General features: G+C 42.7%; 1 protein-coding gene across 1 annotated transcript; it reads right to left on the reverse strand.

Moving 5' to 3' along the window:
* Nucleotides 1-5,968: 5,968 nt before the first annotated feature.
* Nucleotides 5,969-13,891, reverse strand: LOC109888644 (protein-glutamine gamma-glutamyltransferase 2). The gene is made up of 12 exons (XM_031822054.1): nt 13,731-13,891; nt 13,334-13,564; nt 12,840-12,958; nt 12,098-12,226; nt 11,829-12,006; nt 10,654-10,792; nt 10,442-10,545; nt 10,042-10,284; nt 9,600-9,866; nt 9,231-9,391; nt 8,917-9,053; nt 5,969-6,406 (listed from the first exon to the last, which is right to left on the reverse strand). The coding sequence occupies exons 1-12, from the start codon at nt 13,885-13,887 to the stop codon at nt 6,259-6,261; spliced, it is 2,013 nt and encodes a 670-aa protein (XP_031677914.1). The 5' UTR covers nt 13,888-13,891; the 3' UTR covers nt 5,969-6,258.
* Between the last annotated feature and the right edge of the window lie 4,547 nt (nt 13,892-18,438).

Genomic DNA, 18,438 nt, shown 5'->3' on the forward strand with positions numbered 1-18,438 from the left:
ACTCCAGTGCTAGCCTCTCTACACTGGCTTCCTGTCAAAGCAAGGGCTGATTTCAAGGTTTTACTGCTAACCTACAAAGCATTACATGGGCTTGCTCCTACCTATCTCTCTGATTTGGTCCTGCCGTACATACCTACACGTACGCTGCGGTCACAAGACGCAGGCCTCCTAATTGTCCCTAGAATTTCTAAGCAAACAGCTGGAGGCAGGGCTTTCTCCTATAGAGCTCCATTTTTATGGAACGGTCTGCCTACCCATGTCAGAGACGCAAACTCGGTCTCAACCTTTAAGTCTTTACTGAAGACTCATCTCTTCAGTGGGTCATATGATTGAGTGTAGTCTGGCCCAGGAGTGGGAAGGTGAACGGAAAGGCTCTGGAGAAACGAACCGCCCTTGCTGTCTCTGCCTGGCCGGTTCCCCTCTTTCCACTGGGATTCTCTGCCTCTAACCCTATTACAGGGGCTGAGTCACTGGCTTACTGGGGCCCTCTCATGCCGTCCCTGGAAGGGGTGCGTCACCTGAGTGGGTTGATTCACTGATGTGGTCATCCTGTCTGGGTTGGCGCCCCCCCCTTGGGTTGTGCCATGGCGGAGATCTTTGTGGGCTATACTTGGCCCTGTCTCAGGATGGTAAGTTGGTGGTTGAAGATATCCCTCTAGTGGTGTGGGGGCTGAGCTTTGGCAAAGTGGGTGGGGTTATATCCTTCCTGTTTGGCCCTGTCCGGGGGTGTCCTCGGATGGGTCCACAGTGTCTCCTGACCCCTCCTGTCTCAGCCTCCAGTATTTATGCTGCAGTAGTTTATGTGTCGGGGGGCTAGGGTCAGTGTGTTATATCTGGAGTACTTCTCCTGTCCTATTCGGTGTTCTATGTGAATCTAAGTGTGCGTTCTCTAATTCTCTCCTTCTCTCTCTCGGAGGACCTGAGCCCTAGGACCATGCCCCAGGATTACCTGACATGATGACTCCTTGCTGTCCCCAGTCCACCTGGCCGTGCTGCTGCTCCAGTTTCAACTGTTCTGCCTTCTTATTATTCGAACATGCTGATCATTTATGAACATTTGAACATCTTGGCCATGTTCTGTTTTAATCTCCACCCGGCACAGCCAGAAGAGGACTGGCCACCCCACATATGCTCTCTCTAATTCTCTCTTTTTTTTCTCTCTCTCGGAGGACCTGAGCCCTAGGACCATGCCCCAGGGCTACCTGACATGATGACTCCTTGCTGTCCCCAGTCCATCTGACTGTGCTGCTGCTCCAGTTTCAACTGTTCTGCCTTATTATTATACGACCATGCTGGTCATTTATGAACATTTGAACATCTTGGCCAGGTTCTGTTATAATCTCCACCCGGCACAGCCAGAAGAGGACTGGCCACCCCACATAGCCTGGTTCCTCTCTAGGTTTCTTCCTAGGTTTTGGCCTTTCTAGGGAGTTTTTCCTAGCCACCGTGCTTCTACACCTGCATTGCTTGCTGTTTGGGGTTTTAGGCTGGGTTTCTGTACAGCACTTTGAGATATCAGCTGATGTACGAAGGGCTATATAAATAAATTTGATTTGATTTGATTCTCAATCTTGAGAAAATACCATCAGGGTCTGTCTCGGCCTTTAGAATAGACCCATTACCTTCACCACTGACTCTTCATGTTTTACAGCTGGCTAGGCAGCTATAAATTCATTGAACTCCCTTTGATATTATACACTTTAATGCAAACCATACAGTTTACATACACTTAGGTTGGAGTCATTAAAACTTGTTTTCAACCATTCCACAAATATATTGTTAACAAACTATAGTTTTTCCAAGTCGGTTAGGACATCTACTTTGTGCATGCAAGTAATTTTTCCAGCAATTGTTTACAGACAGATTATTTCACATAGAATTCACTGTATCACAATTCCAGTGGGTCAGAAGTTTACATACACTAAGTTGACTGTGCCTTTAAACAGCTTGGGGAAAAAATGGTAGACCTCCACAAGTCTGCTTCATCCTTGGGAGCAATTTCTAAATGCCTGAAGGTACCACGTTCATCTGTACACACAATAATACGCAAGTATAAACACAATGGGACCTCGCAGTCGTCATACCGCTAAGGAAGGAGACGCGTTCTGTCTCCTAGAGATGAACGTACATTGGTGCGAAAATTACAAATCAATCCCAGAAGAACAGCAAAGGACCTTGTGAAGATGCTGGTAGAAACAGGTACAAAAGTATATATGTCCACAGTAAAACGAGTCGACATAACCTGAAAGGCCCCTCAGCCAGGAAAAAAACACTGCTCAAAAGTCGCCATAAAAAAGCCAGACTACGGTTTGCAACTGAACATGGGGACAAATATCGTACTTTTTGGAGAAATATTCTCTGAACTGATGAAACAAAAACAAAGTTGTGGCAAAATGGCTTAAGGACAACAAAGTCAAGGTATTGGAGTGGCCATCACAAGGCCCTGAGCTCAATCCCATTGAAAATTGGTGGGCTGAACTGAAAAAGCGTGTGCGAACAAGGAGTCCTACAAACCTGACTCAGTTACACCAGCTCTGTCAGGAGGAATGCTCGTGAATGGCTACCCGAAACGTTTGACCCAAGTTAAACAATGTAAAGGCAATGCTACCAAATACTAATTGAGTGTATGTAAACTTCGGACCCACTGGGAACGTGATGAAGAGAAATTAAAGCTGAAATAAATAATTTTCTGTACTATTATTCTGACATTTCACATTCTTAAAATAAATTGGTGATTCTAACTGACCTAAAACAGGGAATTTTTACTTGGATTAAATGTCAGGAATTGTGAAAAACAGAGTTTAAATGTATTTGGCTAAGGTGTATGTAAACTTCCGTCTTCAACTGTAGGTATGCACGTCAGCTTTGACATTGGTTTTTCACATTGGTGTTAAACTAGACATCGGGCCAACGCCAATGTTGGCATTTATAGCTAATATCGGCCGATTCTGATATGTTCACCTATATATCGTGCCTCCCTAAATATTTTATTTATTAGTGTTGCACCATTATTTTTTACATAAAAACCATATACCATTTCAGTATCATGTCTTAAGAGTGATAGACAGTGCCATCACCGTGGCCTCCGCAATAGATAAGTCCACTGAGACAGGCATAATCAGACAGGTGTCTTGTGCACCATGAAAAAAATAAAAAAATAATTGCGACTGTTCAAAAGAGACCAGGCCGGGATTTGAGAAGTCAATAAGAGAAGTGAAAAATTCTTCCTTAGTTGTTCAATTTCTCTAAACTAAAGGCACAACCTAGATTCGAGCCAATGTCTTAAGCAGTTGAACATTTTTATTACTCCAACCACGTGAGTGACAAACGTATTCAGTTTTGTCAAAAATAACCTTGTATCGAAGGAGTGCCTTGGATTTGAGGACCTGCACATGCACAGTTTGGCGCTAGATGAAAGTTCGACCCGATGACGCGTTCTACGCATAGTTGCCGTGGAGAAGTCAATTGAATATAATATTGACAAAGTTCCAGTGAAACTTTCTGCTTTTCATCGGCAGGTTTTCTTGTCATGGTCCTTAATTTATAAACACAATTTTTCTCCACACAGATATTATATATGGAATAATCGGGATATATTGTATAAAATACCTCTCTGTTTTTAGAATATTGGTTCAGAAATAATATCCTATTGGTGAGCCAACTGGTAAATGCAGAGGGTCTTTTACTCAGTTATAAAGAATTCTTATCACTTTACAAGGTCCCTGTAACACCTAAAGATTTTGCAATTGTTTTAGATGCCATTCCCTCAGGTGTTGCTATGTTATTCAGGAACATGTCAAGACCTGACCCTCAGAGCCTACCTTCTATTGACCCTGTTGACTCATCAGTAGGAAAGATTTGTTTCTCTTTTGGTCCATTCAACAACAGAGCGATACAATCCTTGTTTCAGCAGGATGTTGTATCTATACCTTATGTCATGCCTTATTGGAATGGATTTATTGATAATATCTGTTGGAAAAAAGTTTGGATGTTGCCACACACATACCTACTTGTTAACAAAATTAAGGAAGTTTCCTTTAAAATTATTCATAAATATTATCCTGCCAACCACTATATGAAGAAGTTTAAGGAAAACATCAACTCAAAATGCTCCTTTTGTAATGACCACCCAGAAACAGTTGTGCATCTTTTTTGGCATTGTATGCATGTAAGAAACTGTGGCAAGACATCAGTAGGTTTATAATTGAACACATTTATGAAGATTTTACACTATTGTGGAGAGATGTACTGTTTGGATTCTTTACATACAATAGAAATAAGCGGAATCATTTTTATGTAATTAATTTCATTATTCTTTTGGCCAAATTTCATATACACAAATGTACATTTACAAACAGAAAAACACATTTTCGTACCCTACAAAAAGAAATTTAACTGTATTTTAAGACGGTTAAATGCTCTACTAACAAAAAAGCTGTTAGAATTGTAAGTATATGCATGTCCCTTAAGGTCCTTGTGTAATTGTAATGTGATATTGTACCTCCTAGCGCGATTGTCTATTATTTGTAATCTATGTATGCTTGTGTTCCCTCATGTGCTTTATGTATTGATTTGTTGTTAATAAAATAAAAAATATTAAAATAAAAAATAAAATAAAAAAGTCAATTGAACTCAACCAAAACAATGGAATTGCCATGGAAACACGTGGGGGAAAGAGCTGTGGGGGGGAACGATCCTGAGTCTCCTCATTGCCCCCCTGCAAAATTAGATGACATTTAGGCTATTGTTTATATGTGTATTTCACACTATGTTCAGGTAAAAATCTGAGTATAATGATTGTATGGGGATGTCAACCCTAACACATGTTCTTGTCATCGTTACCAATCAACTGAATTACAGTTAAAAACGAATTTGATTACAGCCACTGATTTCGGTATGCTAGCTGTGCTAACCAGCTTATGTGAACGGGAGTTAGCATTTAGTAGTCACTTCTTCTTAACCTGAATAGAGACCGCTTCTACATGTTATGCAACGAAAACAGCCAAACATATCCAAATTGGACTTACAGTGCATTCAGAAAGAATTCAGAACCCTTCCCTTTTTCCACATTTTGTTACGTAAGAGCTTTATTCTAAAATGGATTAAATAAAATGTTTTCCTCATCAATCTACACACAATAACCCATCATGACAAAGCGAAAACAGTTTGTTTTTTTTTGCACATTTTTTAAACTAAAACAGAAATACTCTATTAACATAAGTATATTCAAACCCTTTGCTATGAGACTCAAAATTGCTCAGGTGCATCCTGTTTCCATTGATCATCCTTGAGATGTTTCTACAACTTGATTGGAGTCCACCTGTGGTAAATGTAATAGATTGGACATGATTTAGAAAGTCACACACCGGTCTATATAAAGTCCCACTGATGATAGTGCATGTCAGAGCAAAAAACAAGACATGAGATCAAAAGAATTGTCCATAGAGCTCCGAGACAGGATTGTGTCATGGCCCAGACCTGGGGAAGGGTACCAAAAAAACGTTTCTGCAGCATTGAAGGTTCTTCCATTCTTAAAATGGAAGAAGTTTGGAACCACCAAGACTCTTCCTAGAGCTGGCCGCCCAACCAAACTGAGCAATCGGGGAGAAGGGCCTTGGTCAGGGAGGTGACGATGGTCACTCTGACAGAGCTGCAGAGTTCCTCTGTGGAGATGGGAGAACCTTCCAGAAGGACAACCATCTCTGCAGCACTTCACCAATCAGGCCTTTATGGTAGAATGGCCAGACAGAAGTCTCTCCTCAGTAAAAGGCACATGACAGCTTGCTTTTAGTTTGCCAAAAGGCACCTAAAGGACTCTTAGACCATGAGAAAGAAGTTTCTCAGGCCGGATGAAACCAAGATTGAACTCTTTGGTCTAAATGCCAGGTGTCACGTCTGGAGGAAACCTGGCACCGGATTCACTAATAAATAAACACCCTTGCACAGAAGTACTTTTGCGGCTCCGCCATATTTTTATTTGATAGAGGTTAGGTTTTTCAGTTTAGCCTTCTGGCCTACTCTACGTGACAAAGGGTATGGTTACATTTGTCTCACAAATAGATTTAGTCTCTGGACTCTAGCATTACTTTTGGATTCAGAGACCCACCTTTCTTTGCCAAGGCTTGTAAATCCCTTCATAAGATCATCAAGAACAATAGAAAATAACAACACATGATTTTGCAACTCACTTTCATATTGCATTTACAGGGTAATTTTTTTATATAGAAATATACATGATATACGTTGTTAATTGACAGTTCACTTGTTTCTCACAATCAAAGTGGCAATGCCTTTAACATCCCTTATTCTGTCTGCATCAAAGTCGACCATCAGTTTTCTCAGACCTGCTCGGGTGGGCTTGAAGGACAACTTGACCTTGACCTCTTGACCTGGTCCAATGTCATCTCTGTAGGAGAAAAGAGATTGTTTCACTACAAGCACACATAGTTCTTTCAAGTCAGTCTTGCTCTGTTCCACTAACGGTTAAAATACTAACGGAGGTCTCCTGCTGTGTTCAATGAGGCCATGTCAAACATGTTGCGCTATACTGAACAAAAATATAAACGCAACATGGAAAGTGTTGGTCCCATGTTTCATGAGCTGAAATAAAAGATCCCAGCATTTTTCCATATGCACAAAAAGCTTATTTCTCTCAAATTTTGGGCACTAATTTGTTTATATAACTGTTAGTGAAAATGTGGCCTTTGTCTAGATAATCTACCTGACAGGTGTGGAATATCAAAAACATGATTAAACATCAGGACCATTACACAGGTGTGCTTTGTGCTGGGGACAATAAAAGGCACTAAAATGTGCAGTTTTGTCACACAACACAATGCCACAGATGCCTCAAGTTTCGAGGGAGGGTGGAATTGGCATGCTGACTGCAGGAATGTCCACCAGAGCTGTTGCTAGAGAATTGAATGTTAATTTCTTTACCATAAACTGCCTCCGTCTTTTTAGAGAATTTGGCAGTACTTCCAACCGGCCTCACAACCGCAGACCACATGTAACCACGCCAGCCCAGGACCTCCACATCCGGCTCCTTTACCTGCGGGATCGACTGAGACCAGCCACCTGGACAGCTGATTGAACTGAGGAGTGTTTCCGTCTGTAATAAAGCACTTTTGTGGGTAAAAACTCATTCTGATTGGCTGGGCCTGGTTTCCCAGTGGGTGGGCCTCTGTCCTCCCAAGCCACCAATGGCTGTGCCCCTGGCTAGTCATGTGAAGTCCAGAGATTAGGGCCTAATTTATTTATTTCATTTGACTGATTTCTTTAAATTAACTAACTGTAACAGTAAAATCCTTTAAATTGTTGCATGTTGCATTTATATTTTTGTTCAGTGTATTTTAACAAGCCAAAAACCAGCTCATTCAGAAACATTATCTGGTAATAGAAACTTTTTTGTAGTCATATATTTCTGGGAAAGACCACACAAATTGTTTAACATTCAGGTCTGCTGGAATTGTAAACTCGATTAGCTGCCAGAAATTACAGTTGTGCCTATGTGCTGCTTAGGCTTGGGTGATATACTGTACCTTTTATACCGTATGCCGGGGTATTTCAAAATACAGATGGTATGATTTTCAATACTCCCTTGTAAAAGTGTTTATTGGGTTTGGGGAAACTCATACGCCACTGCTGATAAATTAAGTATGACTATAAGAAATCTAAGGGGTGTCAAATAAATGATTCATCTCAGGGCACCAGCTATGCATTTTGTTTGCTAACTGGCTAGCTATGTGGCTAGATGTCAAAATCAAGCTTCTTGTTTACAGCAGAGACATTCAATCCCCTCCTGGATCAAGATTCGTTAATACCACGGATGGAACAATGAGCAGGATATTTCACCGGATGTATAAATGTGAAGCATCCAAATATGGTGATGAGAGGAAGCCCAGTGGCCGGCAGTGGGAGAAGATGGAGCGAGATGGATTTTTGCCGACATTCTGTACATTTTCTCATCTATAAAACATTTGATCTCCATACAGTTTTTTGTTTCCAAAACTATGTGTAACAAACCGAGTGGACTGCATTTTGTAGACTTTACCCTTTGCCAAAGTTTTAAAAATGGCATTGTTTAGAAGGAGTGCAAGGGCGAATTGAGTATTTCACACGCCCATTTCACAGAGTCGGTATCCCCTAACGGAAATATGCAAATAAATGCTAGAACACACCAATAGGATCTCACTAGCTCATGCTTGGCTCTGCCCACCTTGCTTGTCTGGCCCACTATGATTAAGTTCTGGTCTATCTTGGGTTATTTATAAAAAATCTTTGGTAATACCGTATACCCCAGTATGGTACAGAAACGATATGCCCAACCCTAGTGCTGCTATGAAAATGTGGATTTTTTTTTCTCACACTTGAGCTACATGAGATGACCAAAAAATGAGGTAGGCTAGGTCCTTCCAGGAAGTGTGATGTTTTGTCAAAGAATGTTAAATTCACCCAGATGGCCAGCAGAGATATTATCCTGTGTTTAGTCTGAGGGCATATGTTTACACTGGCATCTCTTTTTGGAGGTTATGTGTGGTAACATTTGGCCTGTCGTCCTGGAGAGCCACGCTAGGCCGGTTTAATCATCGTTGGCCTGGGATGAGGAGGATATGTCAGGCTCTCTCTTTGTGTTTTTAAGGGAGGTGGAGCGAGAGAAAAGCAGATCTTGTTATTTTTACTCATGCAATGCGGTCAGACTATGTCCTTGCTGAGGAATTTACAGGGCAGCCAAAAGCTCTCTGAGATGCTACCCTCTCTAAATCTGCAGCTGCTGCACAGGGTGTGAGATCTTAAAGAGCCCTGGGTTTTAAAGAGTTTCAGGTCTACATACATTCTCTCATTGCTGAAAAAGCAAATACAAATTCAATGAAGATTGGATCTCCTCTCTCACATACAACACACAGAGATACTTACGGTGCTTGGATCTCCCGCGCTGCTGTCAGACCTGCCCCCTCCACAGTAAACACGCCCCCTCTGAGGGTAATAGGCAGTGGATTGGTAAAGCTGATGTGGGCAATCAATTTCCGAGATACAACTGCATCTCCCACTACCTGGAGAAAGAACATGGACAATGCAGGCATCATCAGAAATGATCATTTCAGTAACAAACAACCTTAAATCAATACACTATAAACCACTGTTTGCACTTGAACATATCCATTCTCATGACCAATAGTACTCAATTTAAGCATTGCTTCACCAGAGCCATTTCCAGTTCCAGATAGTACCTTGACATGGAGCTGAGGCATGCTCAGTTGGATGTTGACCTCTTGTAAGACGACTTCGGGCTGGCCGCTGACCTGGAGTAGTGCTGTGACCCTGATCAGGTTATGCTCAGACACACATGCCCCGTAGTGATCGTACCGTAGCCGCAGCACTTCCTTATGAGCTGTGAGAATAATAGGGATGAGAGGAGAAAGTATGTTATTGTATTGTTTCACACTTTTTCCATGGTATAGTTTTGCACTGTTAACTTGGTTCCTAAACATACAAGAACACCAGGGGTCAGACTGACCCAGTGCCGCTAAAAAATAAATCAAACACAGGGTCTCAAACTAGTTCAAAAGTTTGATTGTGTGATGGCAGTTGAGGCCCACCTTTCTGGGCTGGCACGGTCAGGCTGGCAGTCTTCCTATGGCACTCCCCCCGGTGGAGGCTGTTGTAGGTGACAGCGTTGGACGTCACAGTCAGCTGGGCTGGGGTGTCCTCTCCACCGACGTTGTGCACCTCCACTATCACATCAAAGTCTGTCCCCAGGATGGCCTGGGCGTGTTTGATCTTCAGCTCCAGCTGCCCTGGTGCTCCATTCGGCTGCGTTACCCGCCGTCCTGCCTTCTCATACACCTCACGCTCCTTCACTGAACCTGGTAGAAAGGAAGGAGGATGTCATGGTATGTGTCCAAAGTGACACACTTCCCTTGGGGGTATTTGTAGTGTGTAACAGTCTACTGTACTCTTTAGGTTCTCTTCCCATCTGTGCTAGTATTTGTGCAGGTGTGAACATTACAGTATGTTTGTTTAAGGGAAGGAAGTGAATACCTTCGGGGTATTTGTAATGTTTAGTGATGTCCTCTCTGTAGTCTCCATACACACTCTTGGTGCTGATGTTTTGGCCCACTGTATTCTGGTTGAGGGAAACTTGTGAGCGTTGGCCATCTGGGTAGACGATCCAGGTGACCAGGTCTGCGTTCACCTCAGAGAACACGAAGGCTGCATCATACTTCATCCCCACATCACCGTCCCTCACTGCCTTCACTGGACAGGGCCCACAACAGTACACCCCTGAGAAGGAGGAGATAGGGATGAGGGCAAGAAAAACTACTTTACAGAAAAACATGTATGAAATGTAACTTCCTGTAGTAGCCCAACCATAAAAAAAATTGATTTTTAAAGGGAATAGTAAACCAAGACTGGTCATGAATATGAAGTGGGACCGTACCATCACTCCTCTCCTGTGGGGTGGGATCCAGAGCCTGCCACCCATCATAGCCTTTAGGAAGATCCTCCCTGTCCATCCAGGACTCCACCCAGCAATGGTAGTTCCTACACCCACACACACAATCATACAGTGCTGATTCTGCATAATTCTAAGCTGATATCTAGAAATGAAAGCAACATGAAAACTATAGAAGTGTAGATTGTGAGCCTTACCAGATCATGTCCTTCCTGCCTTCAGACACACTCTCCAGCTGCTCATCATACAGATAGTCCACATTCAGGTTGCCATCAGTGTCATGGGCAGAAGAGTAGTTTGTAACTGGGCGAGTGGGTATGCCCAGACAGCGAAGAACTGTGTGATGGGTGAGAGAAAGGAACCAATCAGCAAACAGCATATAGTCTGTTTATAGCTTAATATACTGTAGCTGAATGAAATATTTGATAGTGCAAATATAGAACCAGAGAGTGTTAGGAAATTAGTTGAGAGAGAGCCAAAACGAGAGAGCCATCTTGTATCAATGTGTTGTCTCCTATGTTTTTATTTAATTTTTATTTCACCTTTATTTAACCAGGTAGGCCAGTTGAGAACAAGTTCTCATTTACAACTGCGACTTGGCCAAGATAAGGCAAAGCATTGCGACACAAACAATAACACAGAGTTACACATGGAATAAACAAACGTACAGTCAATAACACAATAGGAAAACAATCTATATACAGTGTGTGCAAATGAGGTAAGATTAGGGAGGTAAGGTAATAAGTAGGCCATAGTGGTGAAGTAATTACAATTTAGCAATTAAACACTGGAGTGATAGATGTGCAGAAGATGAATGTGGAAGTAGAGATACTGGGGTGCAAAGGAGCAAAATAATAATAATAAATAATATGGGGATGAGGTGGTTGGATGGACTATTTACAGATGGGCTATGTACAGGTGCAGTGATCTGTGAGCTGCTCTGACAGCTAATGCCTAAAGTTAGTGAGGGAGAATAGAGTCTCAAGCTTCCAGTCATTGGCAGCAGAGAACTGGAAGGAAAGGCGGCCAAAGGGGGAATAGGCTTTGGGGGTGACCAGTGAAATATACCGCTGGAGCGCGTGCTACGGGTGGGTGCTGCTGTGGTGACCAGTGAGCTGAGATAAGGCGGGGCTTTACCTAGCAAAGACTTATAGATGACCTGGAGCCAGTGGGTTTGGCAACGAATATGAAGCGAGGGCCAGCCAAGGGGGTATGTTTGCCAGCATGAGTGAAGGATCCTTTGTTGCAAAAATAGGAAGCCGATTCTAGATTTAATTTTGGATTGGAGGTACTTAATGTGAGTCTGGAAGGAGAGTTTACAATCTAACCAGATACCTAGGTATTTGTAATTGTCCACATATGCGTCTCTCACCTGTACAGGCTACGCCTGAGAACACCCAGCACTGTCCGTAGCGCACCCTCTGTGCCCCGGCCTCACTCCAGCGCCTGAGGATGGGCACACTGCCAGTCCAACGTGTGGGTGGCACCCCGTCATCGTACTTCCCGTCCCAACGGCCCGACACCACGCCAAGGTCATCATTAGCGTTCACCTGCACAGGTGTAGAGCAGGCAGGTTAATTACTGTGAGATTATAACTATTCCCAATGTGTAGAAATAATGACGTTATAGGGTGACCCTTACCATGGCAGTAATTGTCCTGCTCACATACACTGGGTCTGCTCGGTTGGCTGTGTCCATCTCTGGGTTTGTCAGTGCAGCAGGTGAATTGTCCAGGATTTCAAAACAGATGTCCACCACATCTTGTTCAAACTATGAAAGGTGACATGAGGGATTATACGTAAAAATATTATGAGAATGCATTAAGTGAGTTCATGATGACGTAGATACACATCTCAAACCAGTGTTAAAAATACATACATAGAATTGTTGATTGTGACTGTGACTCTATGTACTTTCTCCTCACTGGATGGAGACAATAAGCCATGCAGGTTGTTTGTCTGTCTCTTTCTCAATGTCTATGTGACTATGTCTCTGTCTCTCTCAGATGAGAAAAACCCACGTTTGAGTGGTTGGCATTTTCACACATCCAGTGTAAAAATGTCTTACATCCACCAGAGACATTTCCTCTGCCAGCTGGTGCATGGTGTCTCCAAACGACACCAAGCTGTGACAATTCACACAGGCCACCATCAAGCCTACAGACGTGACAGAAACCACTGGCTGCCAACACCCACCCACATGAACCGTTGTTAATCTTTCTGTTTGGAATGCCTCAGCTAGAACTGGGATTCAGGCTGCACATCACTGAGATCTGGTTCTCATTGGATCGATGGGTTGATAATGGGATCAACAGGTTTGGGCTCTCTATTCTATCTCAGCTGTGTTGGCTGTCTGTCCTTCAGAAGTGCTGTTTCTTTGCTACCTGTCCAAAGTTCCAGGGTAGTGAGGAAATCTGGTCCCAGGAACCCTGGTAAAGGAGGCCATTTTCATTCAGGATGTACTCCTCTAGCAGCTCCTCGTCAGGGAGGTACACAGAGTCAGCTGGGAGGGAGAAAATAAAGACTCAGAGAAGAGTGAGGCATTCTTGTTGTAGTGATATCACACAACTGACAACTTTCATATAAGCAATCTGTTCCACTAATTTCATATTTTTCTATATGTTGTTATAATTTCATGTTCGGCTCAAATGTATTTCAAAGTAATCACAGGGACAGACACAAATACACAACTGAAGACAGTATCTTCCCTGAGTCTGACCTTCTGAGAGTGGCACCTCCCTGAGCCCTCCACCTTGCCAAAAGAGCAAATAAAACAGGACAGGGTGCAGTGCCGCAACACTGAGCACTTTCAATACTTCTTCACTGATTCAACTAGTGTGTGTGCATATGCACGCAGGACACGCATGTGTGAGCTCACCTTTGCACCAGGGGTTGAAGAGCAGGTAGAACGTCTCTGGTGTTGTCTTCTCCAGGATGTGTCCATCAGGGGAGAGGAGCAGCACTGTCACGCTGTAGAGTCCCACAGGGGCGTCTGCTGGGCTGTGGATCGTCAGCAGCACCTCACTCTGAGCCCCCTGCTGGCGGAACCACCACTTGTCCCTGCCAGCACGGGCATCCAACACCTTCACCACCACCTCACCCTCCTTACCTAAACACACAAACAAAACCACACATATACTGGCAGTCAAAGCTGTTTAACCAGACCATTTTATTTTTTGTATCTGTCAATCATAACTAACTCCTCCTCCCACTGTGCAGTAGTATCCACTCTATTGCTGACTTAAGCTTATGATCCTTGTCCTTGAGTTGCTTACCTAGATGCAAGATTATGGCTAGTTTGTGTTTAGGGGGCAGGGTTGTGTGGCACTGCAAGGCAAGGGAGAAGGGCTGCCCCCGACGAACCAGCAGCCTTTCCACGTCCATCTCCTCTGTACGATGGGCATGGCTGTTCACCTGGCAAAGCAGGTCCATCCCCATAAATACACCTGGAACACAAAGAAATAAAAAGCATAGGGTTCAGTCACTTCTAAAAAAAAAACTATTCTACTGTATAGTTACAAATAATGAGTTCAAGAGGATGTTTTAGGGGGTAACCAGACCACACCTGTACTATTACTCTTGTAGATATTCATATTTATAGAGAGATTTCTAGTTTAGTCATATCAATCACAATTGTCCCATGTTGTACAGGTCAAACCACAGAAAGGTCAGACAAGTCATCTATTTGAGCCTGACTATCAGTGTGAGTCATAAAATCAAGGACCCGACTTCATATTTATAGCAGCTACCGTCGGTAGACAACTCCACTCAAGCATGTGGCACTGTGTGAAAAAAAATTAATATTGCTGTTTTGATATTAAAGGGTTATGACAATGATTGCCAGAAATGTATGTTAATCCTATATTGTAACAGTAGCGCGGGATGAAGCTTTTTTTTAAAGAACAGAGGTGAATAACAAAGTTTGATGCTTTTTACAGAAGTTCTTTATAAAACATCAAGTAATAAGTAAGTATAGACCTGGTTGGCCAGGTCAGATTGGCACAAAAGAGACCAATCTAAGCCATCAAACTGAAGTCATCCTTCAGTCATTCTTGAGGTTAGACACACTTGTGTGCCATATACTATGATCACACACAGAGACACAGACAGAAACAGACCAACTTTCATTTTTGACAAGGAGAAACACAGATCTACTGTATATTCTGTTTAAATTTAGAAATGTACACATTTGAGAATAAACTTTGTCAGATAACACCTCTGCTCCATCCTCATATTTGTATGATTAGCGCATGTGAGCCTGTTGGTCTCATGCACTCCTGGTATGCATTGCTTAAATTAGAATGAGTGACCTTAACACACGGCTGTGAATTCATCCGGCTGCACATTTTTCACAGACATAGAAATTGCTTGTAATATTTGTCTCCTCTACTTCGGAGGGCACTACCAATGGTTAAAAAAATATGTGAAATAACGGTAAATCCCTTACCGTTTTGGTCAGTCATTCTCCACTCTTTGTGGTGAATAACTCCTCTGTGAATCTTCTCTTCTCTGCCGTGTAACCTCCTTTTATGGTAAGTTTGACTCCTCTTTTGTCTTTTCACACAGTCCTGAAGGTGTATGCATCACTTTTCTACCCTTCTCCACCAGGACCCAGTATTTATACTGGAGAGGAACGGCCCTGTCCTAGTGCTCAAACACACATGTTCACCCATACACACCTCCCGTTCACTGTTCTCCCTGACCTCTGACATCACACTCTGTGGAGATCCAGAACAGAGGTGTACCCACAATCTGTGCGTGCGTGCGTGCGTGTGTGTGTGTACGTGCATGATTGGATGCGTGCCCATGCGTGCGTGCGTGTGTGTGTGTACGTGCGTGATTGGATGCGTGCCCGTGCGTGCGTGCGTGCGTGTGTGCGTGTGTGTGTGTGTGTGTGTACGTGCGTGATTGGATGCGAGCCCATGCGTGCGTGCGTGTGTGTACAAGCTTGAATTGGGAAGCACAAGCTCTGCCTACTTCAATATTTTACTTCTACTGAAAAAAGCATGAGAGCCCAAATATTTACTATAGTTTGTGTCAGCCGTGTGCGGGAACCTTTTTCTCCCACGGTGATCTAAGTGTTCTCTGTTTCAGCGGATAAAGGGTTCAGGGCATAGGGCACACTTTTACTAATCCAACAGTTTTCCAGTAAATGCTTTGCATACATGGCCACTTTTATTCTTTATGTATAAAGCCTGAAAGTAACCAATTACAAAATATACAAGTTGAATAAGTTTACAGCATGATATACTTGAGAAGGAAAATACAATTTTGTTCAGCTGAATTGCAGTCCAGGACATTGACTGGAGCTATTTTTCCTGGCACATGGTAAAGCAAAACAATCAAACCCAAGCTGGTTTTAAATGTTTAAAAGTTCAACATCCATTTAAAAAAACATTTAACATCAACTATAGGACATCGATTACACATCCAATAGATTGAAATCTGGGGCTCCTGAGTGGCTCAGCGGTCTAAAGCACTGCATCTCAGTGCTAGAGGCACTCAGTTCCAGGCTGTATCACAACTGGTTGTGATTGGGAGTCCCATAGGGTGAGGCACAATTGCCCCAGTGTTGTCCAGGTTATGGTTTGGCTGGGGTAGGCTGGCATTGTAAAAAATTATTTGTTCTTAACTGACTTGCTTAGTTAATTAAAAAGCTGAAAGTGTATTTATACTGAAATTATGTGAAAAGTGGGAAGGGTACTTCTACTAAAATACATTGTGTTGAAATATCATAACGGTGATCTTTTTACCTATCCATATGATGTCTCTATGTCCCAATGTTAAAGAATAATAGTAAAAGCAAGAAGGGAAATGTTTATACTGGAACGCATGCTGTTGAAATATCATCTCATGTATCATCTGTCGTTCAATGTCATGTCATGAGGGTCAACGCTCCAAGTTCAAGTCGTTATTACATTTGTGAGACTCAACTTAAGTCCAAGTCATAGGATTCAAGTCCACCATTCTACTACTAATATACAATATAGTAATAAAATATAATAGAGTACTTTTTGAGTGTGTACATGCTCACTATCAGTTGTACTTATTAGGCTGTGTGAAGTTACAATTTAGGAGTAATTGAATGGTGAGTGTGTAAGAGGTACGTGTGTTTGCCAGCCAGACCGTGTGTCAGGAAGTCATATTCCAACACACGACACACTACAAGAGAAACAATATGAGGGAAATTTCTTCATCACCATGACAGCACCGAGCCTCCTTGCTACAGTGTGTGACATATTTGGTTAATTCTCAGTGACTATAAATAGGAAATGAGGCCTATGGAATTGCGTGAGTGGAAAGTGGAGGGAACAATAACATCTCTAACAATAACATCACTAATCACTCTGATGGTAGCAGATTCTCACTGTGCTGTTACATCGCTAGGGTGGTACTTGCTTTTGCTGACACACAGAAGCCCCTCTGTCCTGCTGACACAGGGGGCAAACAACCCGGTGATCATTCTGCCCCACCCAAAAGAGAGACTGAGGAATGCTGTGACGGTAAGATTTCGGGAAAATGGGGTGTCTACTGCTCACAGAACTTCTTCCACATAGCACCTAGGTGACGATGACAGTTGACCAGTATGACTAGTCACACACCACTACTATGTGACTCCCTTTTTGGGAGGTCAGAGAGGATATGAAAACAACATGGCAGGCTGTAAAGGTCAAGTCTGGTGTATAGTGATATACAGTCAGTGAGTGGATAAGCCAAGTTTTAATAAAATAATCACTGGTCCAAGTGTTCACACCAGGGGGAGCTATTAACTCTGCACTTGTGAAGGTGGTAAATTACCTTTTAATGGCATCAGACCGAGGCTCTGCATCTGTCCTCGTGCTCCTAGACCATAGTGCTGCTTTTGATACCATCGATCACCAAATTATTTTGGAGAGATTGGAAACCCAAATTGGTCTACACGGACAAGTTCTGGCCTGGTTTAGATTTTATCTGTCGGAAAGATATCAGTTTGTCTCTGTGAATGGTTTGTCCTCTGACAAATCAACTGTCATTTTGGTGTTCCTCAAGGTTCCGTTTTAGGACCACTATTGTTTTGACTATATATTTGACCTCTTGGGGATGTCATTTGAAAACATAATGTTAACTTTCACTGCTATGCGGATGACACACAGCTGTACATTTCAATGAAACATGGTGAAGCCCCAAAATTGCCCTCACCTGTGTTTCAGACATAAGGATGTAGATGGCTGCAAACGTTGTACTTTCAAACTCGGACAAAACAGAGATGCTTGTTCTAGGTCCCAAGAAACAAAGAGATCTTCTGTTGAATCTGACAATTAATCTTAATGGTTGTACAGTCGTCTCAAATAAAACTGTAAAGGACCTCGGCGTTACTCTGGACCCTGATCTCTCTTTTGAAGAACATATCAAGACTGTTTCAAGGACAGCGTTTTTCCATCTACGTAACATTGCAAAAATCAGAATCTTTCTGTCCAAAAATGATGCCGAAAAATTAATCCATGCTTTTGTTACTTCTAGGTTTGACTACTGCAATGCTCTACTTTCCGGGCTACCCGGATAAAGCACTAAATAAACTTCAGTTAGTGCTAAATAAGGCTGCTAGAATCCTGATTAGAACCAAAAACTTTGATCATATTACTCCAGTGCTAGCCTCTCTACACTGGCTTCCTGACAAGGCAAGGGCTGATTTCAAGGTTTTACTGCTAACCTACAAAGCATTACATGGGCTTGCTCCTACCAATCTCTCTGATTTGGTCCTGCCATACATACCTACACGTACGCTACGGTCACAAGACGCAGAACTCTTAATTGTCCCTAGAATTTCTAAGCAAACAGCTGGAGGCAGGGCTTTCTCCTATAGAGCTCCATTTTTATGGAATGGTCTACCTACCCATGTGAGAGACGTAGACTCGGTCTCAACCTTTAAGTCTTTACTGAAGACTCATCTCTTCAGTGGGTCATATGATTGAGTGTAGTCTGGCCCAGGAGTGTGAAGGTGAA

This window comes from Oncorhynchus kisutch, linkage group LG4, assembly GCF_002021735.2.
Source record: "Oncorhynchus kisutch isolate 150728-3 linkage group LG4, Okis_V2, whole genome shotgun sequence".
In the NCBI taxonomy this organism is placed as follows: Eukaryota; Metazoa; Chordata; class Actinopteri; order Salmoniformes; family Salmonidae; genus Oncorhynchus; species Oncorhynchus kisutch.